General features: G+C 39.7%; 1 protein-coding gene across 12 annotated transcripts in view; it reads right to left on the reverse strand.

The window, feature by feature from the left end:
• Positions 1 to 7,009: 7,009 nt before the first annotated feature.
• The window catches only part of RGS7 (regulator of G protein signaling 7), a 428,859-nt gene continuing 418,906 nt past the window's right edge, over positions 7,010 to 16,962 (reverse strand). For 5 of the 12 annotated variants that reach the window (XM_073338226.1, XM_073338227.1, XM_073338231.1 and 2 more), the window contains one exon: positions 7,404 to 7,683. In XM_073338226.1, coding sequence (XP_073194327.1) covers positions 7,616 to 7,683 — 68 coding nt within the window. In that variant the 3' untranslated portion in view covers positions 7,404 to 7,615. Of the gene's footprint in view, positions 7,684 to 14,699; positions 14,834 to 16,962 lie in introns of all 12 variants that reach the window. The other 7 variants (XM_073338225.1, XM_073338222.1, XM_073338224.1 and 4 more) reach the window with 4 other exon arrangements.

Here is a 16,962-nt window from a genome sequence, read left to right on the forward strand (position 1 = left end):
TTTGTGGTCACTTTTTACCGGTACGCTGTACCAGCCCGTACTGCCTTACTTTTACCCCTGTCTCAAGGTCCCTCCCAGTCCTCTGATTGTATAAACAGTTTCACTTGCTTTTCCCCCATACACCCCTAGTTTCCTCCTCTCTTCCTCTGTCCTGCCTGAGCTTCTACAAGCACTTTGGAAGATAGAATTAGAATCCAAGAAGATAGAAGATAGAATCAATAAAGACAAGTGCCAAACACTACAATTAGGAAGGAAAAATTAAATGTACAAATAACTAGCTAGCTGGTCGTACTGCTGAAAAGGCTCTGGGGGTTACAGTGGACCACTAATTGAGTCAGCAATGTGATGCAGTTTTGAAAAAGGTTAATATAATTCTGGGGTGTAATAATAGGAGTGTTTTATGTAAGAAACAGGAAGTATCTATGCCATTCTACTTGGCAATGGTGGGTCCTCAGCTGGGGTCCAATTCTGCATGCCACACTTTAAGAAAGATGTAGACAAAGGAGTCCAAAGGAGAGCAACAAAAAGTTTAGAAAATCTGATTTACAAGGAAAGGTTAAAAAAACGGGGCATGTTTAGCCTTGAGAAAAGAAGACTTGGAGTGGGGGGGACCTGATAGTCTTCAAATATGTTAAGGGCTGTTATTAAGAGGTTGGTGATGAATTGCTCTCCATAGGACAAGAATTAATGGGCTTAATCTGCAGCAAGGGAGGTTTAGGTTAGACAGTAGGAAAAAGTTTCCAACAATGAAGGTAGTTAAACTCTGGATTAGGCTTTCAAGCTCTGGCTAGGCTGTGGAATCCCTGTCCTTGTAGATTTTTAAGAACAGGTTGGACAAATACACATCAAGGATTGTCCAGGTTTACTTGGTCATGCTTCAGCACAGGAGGCTGGACTAGATGACCGTTCGAGGTGTCTTCCAGCTTTATATTTCTATGATAAACCTCAACACTTTTGGTCTGATCCTGTAAAAAAAATGATAAACTAGTACACTCCAAGTCCTTGGTCCTGCAGACTGATCCAGTTGTATGGACCCCGACACCTGTGCAGAATTCCATCAAAGTCAACAGGGCTGCATGCAAGGACAGGGGGCTGTCCGTGTGCAACTGCTTGCCTTGCAGGATTGGGGTCTAAATTAAAACTAACTATTGTTAGATGACTATTTATCTTTTGTATTTGTATGACCTCCCTTACTGTGGCATCTGAGTACTTCACAATCCTTAATGTATTTATCCTCACAATAACCCATGAGGTAAGTAAGTGCTATGATGCCATTTTATGGATGGGGAATTGACACACAGAGAGGCTAAGGGACAGAGCTTTAAACCTATTTAGGCACCCAAAGTTGCAGATTTAATGGGACTATCAAAAGTACCTAGGCATCTAATTACCACTGAAATCAATCAATCAATCAGAGTTAGGTGCTTCTGAAAATTCTACTTAGGCTTCATTTTAAGGGTCTAAATCTTTTTTTTTTTATTCTGTCCCTAAGTGAGTTTCCCAAGGTCATATAGGAAGTCTGTGGCAGAGCAGGGACCTGAGCCCAGCTCTTCTTAGTCCCAGGCTAGTGCCCTAATTGCAGGCCCATCCTTTCTTTGAACTGAAAGAAAGAACAGAAATCACTGAAGGAAAGACAAATCAACTCAGAAAAGATGAATGGAAAGAGAATCTGAAGTCACCAGAGGAATATGTGCAAGAGATCAATGGAATGAGAGCCAGAGGACCAAAGTAAAAAGAAAGCATCATGAAAAGAAAGAGCCACACAGAGAAGCAAAAAAAAGATACATCACTGATGAAAAAAGAGAGAATACAAGAAAAGATTAGCCTAGATAAAGAGCAGAGTAGAAAAAACAGATGCCTACAAAGAAAAGGTCATAACTGCCTCTAGATTTAAGTGTACCTCACGCACAAGAAAATGGAAAATTAAATTACATACAAATGGTAAAGCCTCGTGCCTGTACAAAAAAAGAATAAATCAGCCCTAACCCAATAAATACAAACATTAAAAGAATAATTTTAAGATCCTTTTTTACAGAACAGGAAAGAATGAGAAAAATGGCTAATAGCAATGATAGCAAATAAGTTCTCTGAGACAAAGGGCATCAATAATAAATCTGAGGATAACTTTCAGAATCTGGTTATCTCAAAAGAGCCAACAAGTGTGATCCCAATAAATGCTTTTGGGTGAAAGAAGAACAGAACAACAGTTCCTATGGTAGTTGCCAGTAACAAATTACTATTTACAACAGAGAACAGTAGAAATCACGTGATGTGTCTTGTTCCAAATATCCATGCCCAAAACAATAAATAGGGGCAACTGAGGTATCCAGGTTCATACCACTTTGATAACTATGGTGCCTGTAATTAAATTGTACACATGAAGATATCCTATAGAAATGCTGATGGTTTCATGGGTTTTCACTTTGCCATAAGATTTGTGCATGAGATAGGAGAAAAAGAAAAGAACATGCAGTTTTATAATATATCTCCAACAAACTGAAGCGGGAAACATGTATTAATAAAATCAATGCAGCCAGTATAAAAGGTAAATTTGATTATTCCAAAATTGTGCAGGCATCTGGAAGTGAAGAAAAGCATTCATTAAATTTGTTTACACTAATAATGGAACACAATACATTTTTTAAAATAAACAAACGGCAAATACTTCTTTGAAGAATTTGTATGCTGGTATTCATGTTATTTGAACAAAAGCTGTTTGCTTTGTTTCTTTAAATAGGACCATTTGACAAATGTTCATTCATATGCACAACATCCCCATGAGGAAATAAAGTATAAATATAATAACTTTGCCGATAGAGAAACAGCGGCAGGTGTAAAGCTATATGTTTGCTCCTCAAAAATTAAGGGTAGGAGACATAAGTAATTATCTCCAAATCCTTGCTCCAACAATTAGATTTAATCCCTCTTTTACTTTAATTGTGAAACTGCTTGTTCTTTTATTATTTTTACTTCTTAAGTATTATTATTTATTAGTAATAATGCATTTTATATGAATTCTGTAGCATCTGTTATACGTTACCTATAGTAAGTGATTCTTGCTCTCTTATTGGATTTGTTTTGTTCACTTGCTTCTCACTCTTTTCCAACAATATTAAGGGTGCAGTTTGAAAGAAGCAATCACCTGGAGTTAGTAGTCACTCCACTCTTTTTGGACATTTCTCTGGCAGTTTTTTTTTTTTAAATCGACCACAATTTATCTTAGCTCATCGTTTCTAAGCCAATCATGAATGGGGGATGGGTGGGAGGGAAGGGTTTCTGATTAAGATCTCTGAATGGTTGTGTATGGCAATACTGCACTTCATCAATTAAAATCTGGCCTCTTTACTCTCCTGATTCATCAATTTCAATACCACCTTCCCCTGTCAGTTCAGTTTTTGGCCACCACAGTTAGTCAGTTCTCATTCACCACCTCCACATTCCCCTTCAATAAATTCAATTTTAGATCATTTCCATTACCTCTCTTCCAGCACCACCTAAGAATTTTACCCTATTCCCCTTCACCTTCTCCTCCTCCCCCCTTGGCCTACAAGATTTGGGATGTTCAGCTGTCTTCATCTTGAGCAAAGCATGGGCGGACATTTCCCTCACTGTTCCCATGGAGATGCTGGTGAATGCCTAACTGCCTCCCCTGGGGCCTGCAAAGCAGCAGTCTCAGCCTCCCCAACCAGGCAGTTCCAGCAGGAGAAGGACTCTGTTATTTTCATCTCCTTACCAGGGTAGGGTGGGGAGCATGACAAGAAGCTCTTTTCATAGGCCTACGGCAACGTTTTTCAACCAGGGGTACATGTAGCCCTGGGGGCACGCAGAGGTCTTCCAGGGGGTACATCAACTCATCTAGATATTTGCCTAGTTTTATAACAGGCAACAGAAAAAGGACTAGCGATATCGGTACAAACTAAAATGTCACACAGACAATGACTTGTTTATACTGCTCTATATACTGTACACTGAAACGTAAGTACAATATTTATATTCCAATCAATTTATTTCATAATTATATGGTAAAAATGAGAAATAAAAAAATTTTCAGTAATAGTGTGCTGTGACAGTTTTGTAATTTTATGTCTGATTTTGTAAGCAAGTAGATTTTAAGTGAGGTGACACTTGGGCAGCACGCAAGACAAATCAGACTCCTGAAAGGGGTACAGTAGTCTGGAAAGGCTGAGAGTCACTGGCGTAAGGTGTGCTGCAGGACCAGGAAGCCTTTCTCTTCCTTTCCACACATGGGAAATGGGGACAAAAGAATTGCTGTAGAGCCAGAAGGGAATAAACCACTTCCAGCCAACTCTTGGATCAGTCTGGAGCACTTCAGACTCGTTTTCACAGGAGTAAAGTGAGGAGGTGGGAACATTACCAGCTACCTGTGCTGAGGTGGGAGGCTCTGAATGGCTGCCCTTCCCCAAGAGCTGGAGAAATGTGAAAGGCAGTAGATCGAAATGGAGTTTCCCTGTGGAGTGATTTCTGTTTCAGGCCTGTGATCTCACTCTACTTCCAAGTGGCCATGTCTCCATGTCACTTAAATCACCAGTCCAATTGGCCTGACACCTGTTTGGCAGTCACAGCAGTGAGGTCAAGAATGAATAGGCTCAAGCTTAAGTATCTTTTTCTTGCTGGAGATCGTTCCTGACATTCACTGTTGAAACACTGGCATGGGGCAGTGCTGTGAAGTTTGTGGCTACAGAGAATTTTATTTTCTAGGCCTGTTATTTTAGTAACTGTCATGAGCTCTAACATTCACAAAATCCCCCATCTTTGTTACACCAAAACCCTGGGCCTAATTCACCTCTGGTATAAGTCCATTGTAGTTAATAGAGTTGTATCACTTAACCTGAGGCTGAATTTAAATCTTCAACTCCCACAGTTTAGAAGTTAGTCTTATTGTATTTATATCAAAGTAAATCCTTATTGTGCTAGGTGCTGTACAAACACAGAAAAGACACAATCCCTGCCCTGAGCAGTTTACTATCTAAAGATAATACAGGAGCAAGAACACACACAACTGGATGCATTTCAATATACTTACCAAACTTTTTGATCGACCAACCTGTTCCAAAGTGATCTGAAGAATCTATGTTCTTGTGAGTGTGCTCCATCTGGAATAGCTACTGCATGGATTTGAAATGCCCCCCACTTGAATGGTGATGATTCAAAACAGACGTTGGTATCTACTTAGTTAACTTTTAATGAGATACAGGTGATGCACCATTTGATGCAATTGTCGGAAGAATGATCACAATGACAGCAGAAGAGAGAAATATATATCGTTACATGGCTCCAAGAAGTGGAAAAGAGCACCTAGTTTCAGTAAATTGCCCAGCACAGATGCTTCAGAGCTTTCAAAGTTTGTATCTGATAAATTGGCCTGTGGTTAAGGAAAAGTAAATCTTAAACAGTTGAGAGTTTGGGTTTCATTTTGAATAACCACTCCAAAGCCTGGATATTTATTTCAATACCATCTGAATTACTCAAACCTCTTGATTGTATTGGGTTCATCTGAATGGAGATCCTGTACAATCAAGCTCCCATGTGAGATTTCCAGTTTTTCCTGCTAAAGCGTCAGATGAATCAAAAGAACAAAACACACATGGTATTAGAATACTCTCATTCCAATCCTAGCTGGAAACTAGCCTAGGTGAAGCATCACCTAAAAATAACAAATTATTGGTGGAAAGGAACACTATCCTAAAACATCAAAAAAGTTGGGTTCCTGGATGATTTTGTGCTGTGTATAAAGGTTTGGTTCATTTATTTTATTCACACTCATTTGCTCATCATTACCCACGGTACAGAATGACTGAGCCGAGATGTGTCACCCATCTAGTGTTTCTGAGATTGTCCCAACCTTTATTTATTTATTTAGAGAGAGCTCTAAGGTGACTCAAGTTAGGTTATCCAAAAAATGAGCTCTAAAGGTGTAAGAGTGAAGTCCTTACTGCTTGTGTTCATTAGAGCCCCAAAGCAGCAATGCACTAGAGCATTAATGTGAAATCAGTGGCATGATTCATGGTTCAAGTTAAGCATGTAGTTAAATACTTTACTGGACCGAGGCTAAAGAGCAGACAAAGTTACAGTTTGGGTAGTTAATCTTACATAAACTTCCTTTTGTAGATTAATGTGGATATGGCATTCTTCAGTTCCCGCCCAAAGCTGGGATGCAGTGTTTTCTTCCCAAGGATAACACCTACCACGTTCCATCCCAATTATGGAAATTTACCTACTGCTGATGTGATAGAAAAGGAATATACATTAACGGTTTTCCCATCCCATTTGTTTATCCTATTTTATAGTGGGGCTAAGCGTACGTGTGTGTGTTATACATACCAATCACCCCTTTCTCAAAGAAAGAACTATTTGCACAATGATTGAGCAGAATGGAGTCCTTGAATTGGAATTCAGAGACATGACATTTGCAGTCAAAGGACTGCTCTTTGAAAACAGTATCTTGAACCACAGTATCATCTTTTTAGTTAAAAAAATACTACGAGAAATGATTGTGGGAAAGTAACATTTTCTTGCCCAACAGCTCTGCTCTCTCTGTGCATTCAGTCAGCTTTGCCCACTTCAGTGAGTGACTTATGTTTTACTGCTTTTTGTTAAAACAATGAACTGAACTCTATTTCTTCTTGCGCTTCAGCAGAAATATTTGCTAAATTTCTATCTGGTTTCACAGGTGTCACTGGGGACATTATTTGCAGACAAAAGGGGTCTAGTCTAGCCTGCAAAAGTTTCATGTATTTACTGGTGATGATGAATAAGATGAAAAGAACCCAATTTGATCCAAAGCACAAGCTGACTTGGCTTGGTTGATAGTTAGAAAAAAACATTTTTTTACTTGTAAAATAGGTGGGTTTGATCTGGAGTGAGTTAATCAGCAAACGTGGAACTCCAGGATGCCATTTGAAAGTGCACTCAGAACTCCACTTTGAATAACTTTTCAAGATGGCTTTCTGTTTTTTGACTCAGCATTGAAATCCCAAATTTACCAAAGGAAAGAGATTCTGCATCTTTTAATGAAAGATAAAACAACAATATAAACATACACAAATTTACAGAGAAAGGATCAACTTTAATACATTTGGATTCAAAGGTGTTCTTTTTTAAATATGGTATAAAAATAAATGCAAGAAACATTAACAGAGAATATACAGACAACAGACAAAGACACAGGCTTTCTTTCTCAGTGTGAATACGTCAGTGAAATGGAACCTGCTGTGCTAATTTATTGTGCAATAAATGTGATGCCATATGTATATTTATTAGTATATGCATGTTTTTTTACATTTCTTCCAGTTCGTGAACTGACCGTATTTTTTAATAAACTGTGTCTAGCAGAAGCTTTTTTTTTCACTGTACTTGAGCTTGCAGAAAATAAAATGACACAGATCCAGCTTGATATGAAGGAGGAAGTGAGCAGACATTTTTCAAAATGGAGGCATCGAAAGGTTAGAGAGTCCCTCGGAGTCTGTAATGCCTTAGTATACACAAAAGAAAACAAGTCAGGTCCCTGCTCATGCAACATCTTGTTCTACTGTCCTCTGATTCAGGCAATCAGTGAGCTACAAAGTATGTATAATGATTTGAATCTGCTTCCATGCTACAAGGATGATCCTTTTAGTAGGACTGCACTAGACTGGTTAACCTCTTTGAAGTGAGCGATTTCCCCTGAGGAAAAGATAAAAACAAAAAACAGAAAACAGAGGCATGATCACTGAAAACCTGTTCATCAGCAAATACCTAGCAATTTGACAGTGATGTGGCAACATTATGGGGGCACCAATGGGAGCTAATGTCAAAACTTAAATTTGGAAACTGTTTTTGCTTTATACTTTGAAGACCTGCAGAAACCTGAATCCAAAACTGCCAACAGAGAGATTGTTTTGCATAATTATCCAGAAAATTATATACTACACAGTAACATCCAAAATGATCTGTTTGTGCTTAGCAGCAAGCCTATGGCTCAAAATAGCTTCAAGAAGGCTACTACAATACAGCATGCCTCAGAATGCATCAAGATGAATGTTCTGAACTGCAGTGATTCCAGACCAAGAAGTTACATAATCCACGCTGAAGGGTGGCTAAGTGCAGAAGGCAGATTATACATTAAATACAAGTAGGAAAGCATCCTTCCTGAGAGCTAAGCTAAAGTTGTTGTTTTTTTTGTGGGGCAGGAGGGGAGGAATATTCCTACTGTTTACAAGCATTGTACAGGTACATAACAGGTGCCCACGTGCACTGCTTTGAGGGCCCATGGATTCCATTTCATTACTTTGTTAAGAATTCCTGCTGATATAAAGGTATATTTTCGCATCTTAACTAACCCTGGTAATAAGGTGGAATGAATGCCCCCAGGGATTGGATCTAGAGTGCAGAAGAAGAAAATCTATAATGCAGCATAACTAGTGCCAGTCTGCTGCTACTCACGGAAGGAGCAAGCAGATTTCAGAGAGAATATGAGAAATGGGAAAAATCAAAACTTCAGACAAATTCTATATCTTTAACAGTAATTACAGGACAAACAAGCCTTTTTTTGTCCTGCCAGTGAAAAGCTATTTCTGTTATGTTTGCTGTTTTATTATTACTCAGCTGACTTACACAAATAGATCTGATGTTGATATCTATATTCACCATAAATTCAATTTTCCCCTTATAGGGATTCATAACTCAACTGTAAACTCTTGCTGAAACATGATGCATCAGCGTATCAACTGGAGTGGGTTTTCACAAAAATGAAATGCAATAACTCTTACATTTACAAGAACCAGAACTTTCAGTAGATCTGGATGCAATTTTTTCCCCCTACAACCTATTTGTTTTTAACAGAACACATAAACTGCCATGCTGGATTAGACTACTAGGCCATCAATATGCTGCCTCTGACAGTAAGGATAGTTGGTACTTCAGAAGAAGGCAAGTCTGCTCCCAACTACTCTCTCCTATCTCTACCTTCAGCCTCCTCACTCGCTCACCCATATCCCATTTTACAGTGCTTAAGCTGCATATGAAGCAACCATTTTATGCAACGCTTTCAATGCACATGTCCACTCTCACTGTTCCAGATTGCAGATTACATAAATTGGTCAGCAACTAAACTAATTTAGGAAATTTCTGCCAATAAACTACTTTAAAAAACAAACAAACATTTTTCTATCTAAGTTACAAAATTATTTTGTACTCATACATTCAGCATTTTCCTATTTTTAATATTTTTGAGTGCTACAATTCATCTAAGATTGGGTTCCTAATATTTAAGCTTTAAACACATGATTAAGTTCTTTTCGGAATTGGGGCTGAAAGTTAAGTGGTCTCAAAGAAGTGACAAATCTGTCATTGCTCAATAATGAAATGAGTTTGTAATGAAATTTTAAGTCTCATGCTTATTTATTTATGATTATAATTCTCTTGGGTGAGTGATTATTCTGACTTTATTTGGGTGGGGTTTGTGTCTTTGTCCAGGATAAGCCTTGAGAAAAAAGTAGTTTTTCCCAAACTGCAATTTATAATCCATAACATTACATTGTTTTCACTACTTTTCTTTTTAAGGAGGTAAGGAATGTCATGTCAGTTGTATGATAATTAAATAGATAATTTAAGGAGAGATTTTAAAAGGAGTCTAAGAGAGTTCTGCACCCAACTCCCATTGAATTTCAGTAGCATTTGGGTAGCTAACTCCTTTAGGCTGATTTGAAAATCCCAGCGAAATACATAAGCCCATGCTTAACTCTGATTTTTATGAAATTATTCACATGCATAACGTTAAGTATGTATTTAAGTATAGGGATTGGTGCACATGGGCTTTGCAACTTTCTGAATACATATTCATTCAGAAGATCTTGAGATAATGAAATCCCTTCTGTGAAGGGTGTGGGCTTCACTAGGACATTAATTTGAACAACAGTGCATGCTCTTGAACAAGGATCCAAGAAAACTACACAGATCAGCAATTATCAGCACTGTGAGAAAGCATTTGTTATGACATCAGGCAACAGAAGATTCTTACTCAGTTTTTAGCTGCAAATACCATACTAGCACCAGGTTCTTGAAAGTTTCGAAGTTCGTGAAACATTCAATGAACTAATGCTAAGTTCTTATCCCTTTCCTCTTTGCCTGGTTTTGGGGAGGTATTTATGATATCTTGTAAAAATAATTTTGATTCAAAACCAGGCAAACAGTGGCAGTTTTGATTAAATTACTTTGAATTTTGAGACATGCACAATCCAATACATGCACTATTTTAAATTTGCTCCACAGATGCAGTAAGTGGTTATGTGCAGTTTTTAGTATTTACAAATTAGCTTTAAAGTAAAACAGGACAGTTGAACATACTATAGCTTCACACAACAACAAACGTGAGTGATGGAAAAGACCCTCTATAGCTCCATCTTGCTCCCCTAGTATGTTTTCCAATCTTTTGGCCACTCTGGCTTTCAAATTTCCAAGCAATGGGGCTGCACTACTTCCCCAGGAAGACTATTCTACTGCTTAAAAATATGAAATGTGGCAATGGTAGCTGAACAGTGTGCATGAAACTTCACGTGTCCCACTCTAGAAGATCATAAGAGATCTACTTTACAAGAAAAATGTGGTTCTGGTCAGAAAAGAGGCTATTTAAACATGGCAGCTTCTTATTCAACAGATCTGCTTCTTTGTGCATTTGGAATCATATCTATGCATTTTAGTGTGAAAACAAGATTTAACTACATTCTATTTGTATTAATATATGGAGCCCAAGCAGCTAAGAGAAAGTTGGATTGCATTCTGGCTCGGACATCGAACAAAATGAATAAGTTCCAGTTTGCAGAATCTTGACCTCAAGGTCTAGAAAGCTGTACACCTCAAATCCATTCTAAAGTGTACTTCTATTCTGAAAGCTGACTATTTTAAAAAAGCATGGTAGGGTTTTATATTTATTGCCTCTCAAGGATTTCCAGATGTGCTCAATTTACAAAAAAGTTGGTTTTTGTCTAGATGTCACCTCTCCTAAATCATCCAGTGAACAGACAGTCAAGTTGGGCTCTTTTTTTCTTGTGCATCATCACATCACTGTAATAAAGATTCCGCAGGCCAAATTATGATCTCAGTGACACCTCTGCTTCTCCATTAAAAGTGCGTGAACAGGTGTAACTGATTGGAATTTAGTAAACAATTCTGTAGATGAAGCACAAAAAGGAATAGAGTGCAGCTCGCTTGCTCTCTCTCAGATATATTTACTCTTGGGGTGCTAACAGAAGTAAAAACAATAGAAAATTGTTTGAGTCACAACAATCAGCAGATAGGCTTCTGAATACTTACAGGCAACACAGCTGTTGAGTAACAAGATGATATTGATACTTAGTTACTTTTCAGAGTAGTACTCTGAGGCCCATATCTGAACTTTTCCAAAAGTAAGAGGATGTTCTAATCCAGCAATTTTGTCTGCACAGGTGTAGCAGAGAAGAATATTGCCCTGCAATTGGAATCTGGATAACAATTATGGTATAATGGACATGCTAAATCAGAATCCAGCTCAAATGCTGTGTTGACTTTCGAAGGCTAACAGACTAGAGAGCAGAAGTATTGGCACAGTGAGCAGGTATGACTGAATACACACAGGCAAGAGACGCGTTGATTAAGGTGCTAATGTTTTATGTCTGGTTTCAGAGTCGCAGCCGTGTTAGTCTGTATCCGCAAAAAGAAAAGGAGGACTTGTGGCACCTTTTATGTAGTTACTTTTCAGAGTACAAATGTACTTTAAAGTATACAGAGAAAATTACACAACCAGCTAAACCAAGTAGTTGAGCAATTTTAGGAATTATTTAGGGCCAGGAAGAAACATATAAAATCTTATCCAATTAAACTCCATATTAGAACTGAAGACACATTGACTTATTTACATAGTACCACACTAATGTCTCAAATAATTCACAAACATCCCAGGAACAATTTCAATAAAATACGTTACTGGTTTATACAAGCCAACGTTAAAACTCCATATGGGCTGGGACTGAAACACATGGAAGAGGAATGGTAGAGGGAAAGAAGAAGATACATGTTTAACCTTTAAAAAGGTTAATTCTCATCAGCCCAACAGCCCCTTTTTATGTTTTTTTTTTTCATTATTAGAGCAGATGCTGCTCAGTTGATTCAATATCTCTAGAGCTACTAGTAATAAAAATCCCAAGCGTCTAACTGTGTAACAGATGCATAATATGCACACTGGCGTGAACATAATGAGATCAAGAAATTTTACCATACCCTTTGCTCTCACAGTTATTCATCTGCTCATGTGTTGCACACATGTGGCATGCTGGCAACATGGCTGGTTTCAGCATGAGAAACTCCCAAGTGAAATCCCAGCTTTCTACAAATAAAGGCTTTATTTGTTCGGAGTAGGACATCTGGAGAGATCAAGGAGCGCAGACAGTAATACTCAAAGAAATACTTTTGTAGGCTTTAGCCAGCCATTATTCCCCTTAATGTAACTTTCTGGGCCAAAAATCCTTCCCCATCTTCTACAGATGGCTGTGCCTGCAGTCGCACGGATATGCTTCTGCTTCAAGAAATAGGAAGAAGCAAGATTTATAGAGCTTGTACAAGTATTCTCACCACAACAGTGGTACCAAGGAGCCCAATAGGCTTTGTGTGTGTGGGGGGGGGGGATTCAGGGCAGGGTCAAAATTCTTCTTCCCTTCAACGTGTTGTAAGGATTTGCACTCCTGTGGCTAGGGAGAAGGAAAATGTCTGATCATGGCCAAAGATGTGGCTCCATTCAGACCACTTCCAACGGTGGTGACTAATTGACAGAGTGAATAGAGGAGGAGCAAATGGGTCTTAGAGTAAGTGGCTTTCCTTGTTTTGCTATCTCCCCCCATTTTTCCACTGTCTCTCCCTCTTTATTCCTCCTTTTATTCATTAAAAGGTGACTCTTTCCTTCAATGAAACTTCAGGCCTTCCCTAGACTGAGACCTGGGAGAAAGGTTGACTTGCTTAACAGTTGACGTGTGGGGTAGAAAATAAATAAGGCTTAGAGAGTAAATTTTTCAAAAGCTGCCTACGTGACTTAGAAGCCTTAGAAGGTCTTGTGAGAGTCAATTGCTCCTAAGTCACTTGCGTACTTTTGAAAATTTTACCCAAGGTTTGTGTGTTAGTTTGAAATGGGACTGATTTGTGAAATGATTTTATTTTCTTCTGAGACTGCAGCAGTGACCAATGGGGTTGGAAAGAGGAGCCATCAAGTGTTATTGAAGCCTGGCACAACAGGAAGAGACAGAGACAGTGGTTACATAAGGGGAAGCACCTTTGAGGTGCTAGGTTCTAGTCATTTGTATCTCAAACCTACCCTGACAAATATGGTCCTGTTACTCTGTTTGGGCCAAATCCTGGAGCCTTACTCAGGCAAAACTTTACTAGGAATGGAGTAAGATATTGCTCTTTGTTTATTTTGGTTAATTGTTGGCAGAGCTGGGCAGGAAATGATATGCATGATTTTGAAAATATTTCCTGTCCCAAATCAGGAAGAAAGTTGAAATCTTGAAAATCTTGAACCAATTAAAAAAAAAGGTTTGAGTCAATCAAAATGTTTTATTTCAATAACTGTGAAATGTTTTGTTTAGATTTTGACCATATTTTATTTTAAAATATTTTAATTTATATGTGTATATATTTACAATCTTTAGCTTACATTTTGAAACAAAAAGTAATTTTGAATCAGAAAACAAGAATTTGTTGTTTAGAAAATGTCTGAATGGAATTTGTTGACAATTTGGGCATGTGGGGAGATGTCAAGAAATTCATAGAAACCAACACTTTCCCCTGAAAAGTTTCAGTTTTGGCGAATTGGCTAACTTGGTTTTCTAACAAAAAATGTTTCATTGAAAGATTCCTGAATAGCTCTAGCTGTTAGTAATAAACTAGTACATTTTAATTTTCAAAATTGGCTTCTGTGAAGACTTACTCGATAAGTCTAACTTAATAACCTCACATAGTTCTGTATTGGATTCATAATGTCCAATGATTGAGGTTCCATTAAGTTCCTTTCATTGTTACATATGAAATCTTACACGTTTGTGCACAAAGATCACTTAAGAATGATAACATGAAGAATCAATTACCATTTTCACATCTATTGTCTAACATGATCCTAAAAGGATTGGATGTAAAACCAACTCTAAGAACACACAAAGTCCATCACCCACTGATGGAAATAAGTGTGAAGGACAGTTTAAGCAATTTGAATTTCCTTCTGTATGCCACAATTTGACACGTCAATGCTAAGTGATATTTTGTTGAGCCATTGTGAAAATACGCTGTGTTTAATGGTCCCGACAATTTTACATCTCATGCATCAAATACTCTAATGTTTGCTCATTTGGCTGGAGATGATAACATCAAGGGACACTGGTAAATATGCCTATAAGGCAAGCAGGAGTGGATGCCTTAGGGCTTTAGCACTGAGCCCTATAAACCTTTTCTGCTCAAGTCACTGGTTCACTTCTCACCTAATAGGTAGTGAGTGAAGGTTACTATCATCTGATGGCTGCTTGGTATACTATATGAACTGAGTTTGGTGGTCTATTTGTTTCGTTGTGGATGTATATCCACATAACAAAACAAAAACCAATCTGCAACTTGTACACTTCTTGGCTGTCTCTGGAGTGAGGCAGTATAACTCACTGGATGTGGAGATAAAACTAGCTTATCACCTTAAAGACAATCTCTTCAGTTTTGACTTCAGGAACATTGAGCACAGCAGGGTGCAGGAAACTGGCACTGCCCATAAATGGAAAACATCTGTAAATAGGCTATCAGTCCAGCACCTTTCATGAATCCTAAATTTCTGTGAAAAGTTAAAAAACAGAAGTCATCCTTCAAGGACTTCTCTACTATACAGCCTCTTAGGTTTATCTGTGCTCCTTTACATAGCAACAAATGTATATAGATATTTCTTTTTGTTTCTACACTTAAATTTATTACCAGAGCTGACTGAAATTTCATGACTTAAGTTTTATGTGATCTTTTTCATAAAATGTTTGATGTTCAATGAAAACATCCCCCAAAGAATTTTGATTAGAAATTTCATAGAAAAATTATTGCGATCCGATGGGTTTTTTACAGTCATTTTTTTTTAATTCCCACAAAAATGTGTCACAGGTGTTTCAGCCAGCTCTATTTATGATATCTGAAAGGAGATAGGATAGGATTTAAATACACTGTTGAAGTCCTACAAAAAGAGTGAACACAGATACGTTATTCCAGGGAACTTCTAGGCTGGCTTTGAAGGTGGAGGACTTTGACATTGCAATCTAACATGCAGCTGGCAAAGCCCTCAGACAGCACACTTATTGCTCACACACATCTGACATATTGCATTAAGGGGGACGTCAGGGGCAAGCCCAGCCAACTAAGTTGAGGTAAAGGTGTTAACCTGCATCCACACTAAGGAAAGGTCATGGTTCTATATTGCGGTTAGTTAATACATATTAGCTAGCTTCAACCTAACCTCAGGCTCTTTTTCTGACCTAGTAAACCCCCTCCCTCTGTTGCATGGATTGTTCTATTTACTGGCAGCCAACTATCACTTCCTTCCTCTCTGCTCAAGTTGCAGTAAGTTTGTAGTTTGCTATTACTCACTGCCCCAGTGAGCAATGTGGTGCTTTGCTTATAATTCCCCTCCACACAGACAGACTTCCCTCAATAGGCTGTAACCTTACAATCTACCTTGTCTAGGGAGTGTTACATTGTTGCATCTCCCCAGGAGCACATCAGAGAACAAGTCCTGACTCAGTCACAATTCCCCTCTTGCTCTGGGAGACAGAGTAAATTAGTTACTTATAGAATCCTAGGTTTAGAAGGGGCCAGAAGAGACATCTAGTCTGGCCCCCTGCCAAGATGCAGGATTTCTGTCTAAACGAAGGGTGGGCAAACTTTTTGGGCCAAGGGCCACATCTGGGTGGGGAAATTGTATGCAAGGCTGGGGCAGGGAGTTGGGGTGCGGGAGGGAGTGCAGAGTGTGGGGGGGGTGCGGTGTGCGGGAACGAGCCACGGATTGGGGCAGAGGAGGGGTGCGAGGTGTATGAGGGAGCTCAGGAAAGGGGACTGGGATGCAGGAAGGGTGTGGAGTGTGGGAGGGAGCTCAGGGCAGGGCGTTGGGGTGCAGGAGGGCTGCGAGGTGCAGGCAGGGAATTGGGGGGGGGCGGGGTGCAGGAGGCGTTTGGGCTCCGGCCTGGCGCCGCTTACCTAAAGCAGCTCCAGGGTAGCAGCGGCACGCACCGGGGCCAGGGCAGGCTCCCTGCCTGCCTGCCTGCCCTGGCCCCACGCCGTGCCAGGAAGTGGCCGGAATCACGTCCCTGCGTGGCCCCTGGGGGAGGGCTCTGCACACTGCCCTTGCCACGCCTCTAGGTACCTCCCCTGAAGCTCCCATTGGCCGCGGTTCCCTGTTCCCGGCCAATGTGAGCTGTGGAGGTGGTGTCTGGAGGCAAGGGCAATGCATGAAGCACTCTGCGCCCCCGGCCCCTGGGGCCCCAGCGACGTGGTGCTGGCCGCTTCTGAGAATGGTGCGGGGCCTGCGGCCTCATTGCTATTTTTAGATCTCTAGCTCAACCACTGTGAGCAGGAGTCTGTTTACTTGGGCTGGGAGGCTCTCTCCCAGCTGCTGGGCAGGCAAGTGGAGGTGGGAAGAGCCAAGGGTTCCCCCACTCTCTGATTCCTCTCCACCACCCTGCCTGCCCACGGGACTAGAATAGGGGTATCAGGCAAATAAAACCTGCTTTTCCCACAGTGGTCTCATCATAATCTGAGCAGCTCCACAGGGGGATACAAAGGCATGCATGGCTGAGAAAGATTTGTGATAATCTTGCCTGTAGCTACTATTCCAAATCAGTGCACATGCCTCAACTGAACATCTACATGTCACTTCATTTTCGGTGTGCTGCAATGTATTTCTGCAGAGTTATTTGGGAGTTCTGA

The sequence above is a fragment of the Lepidochelys kempii genome, chromosome 3 (genome assembly GCF_965140265.1).
Source record: "Lepidochelys kempii isolate rLepKem1 chromosome 3, rLepKem1.hap2, whole genome shotgun sequence".
Lineage (NCBI taxonomy): Eukaryota > Metazoa > Chordata > Testudines > Cheloniidae > Lepidochelys > Lepidochelys kempii.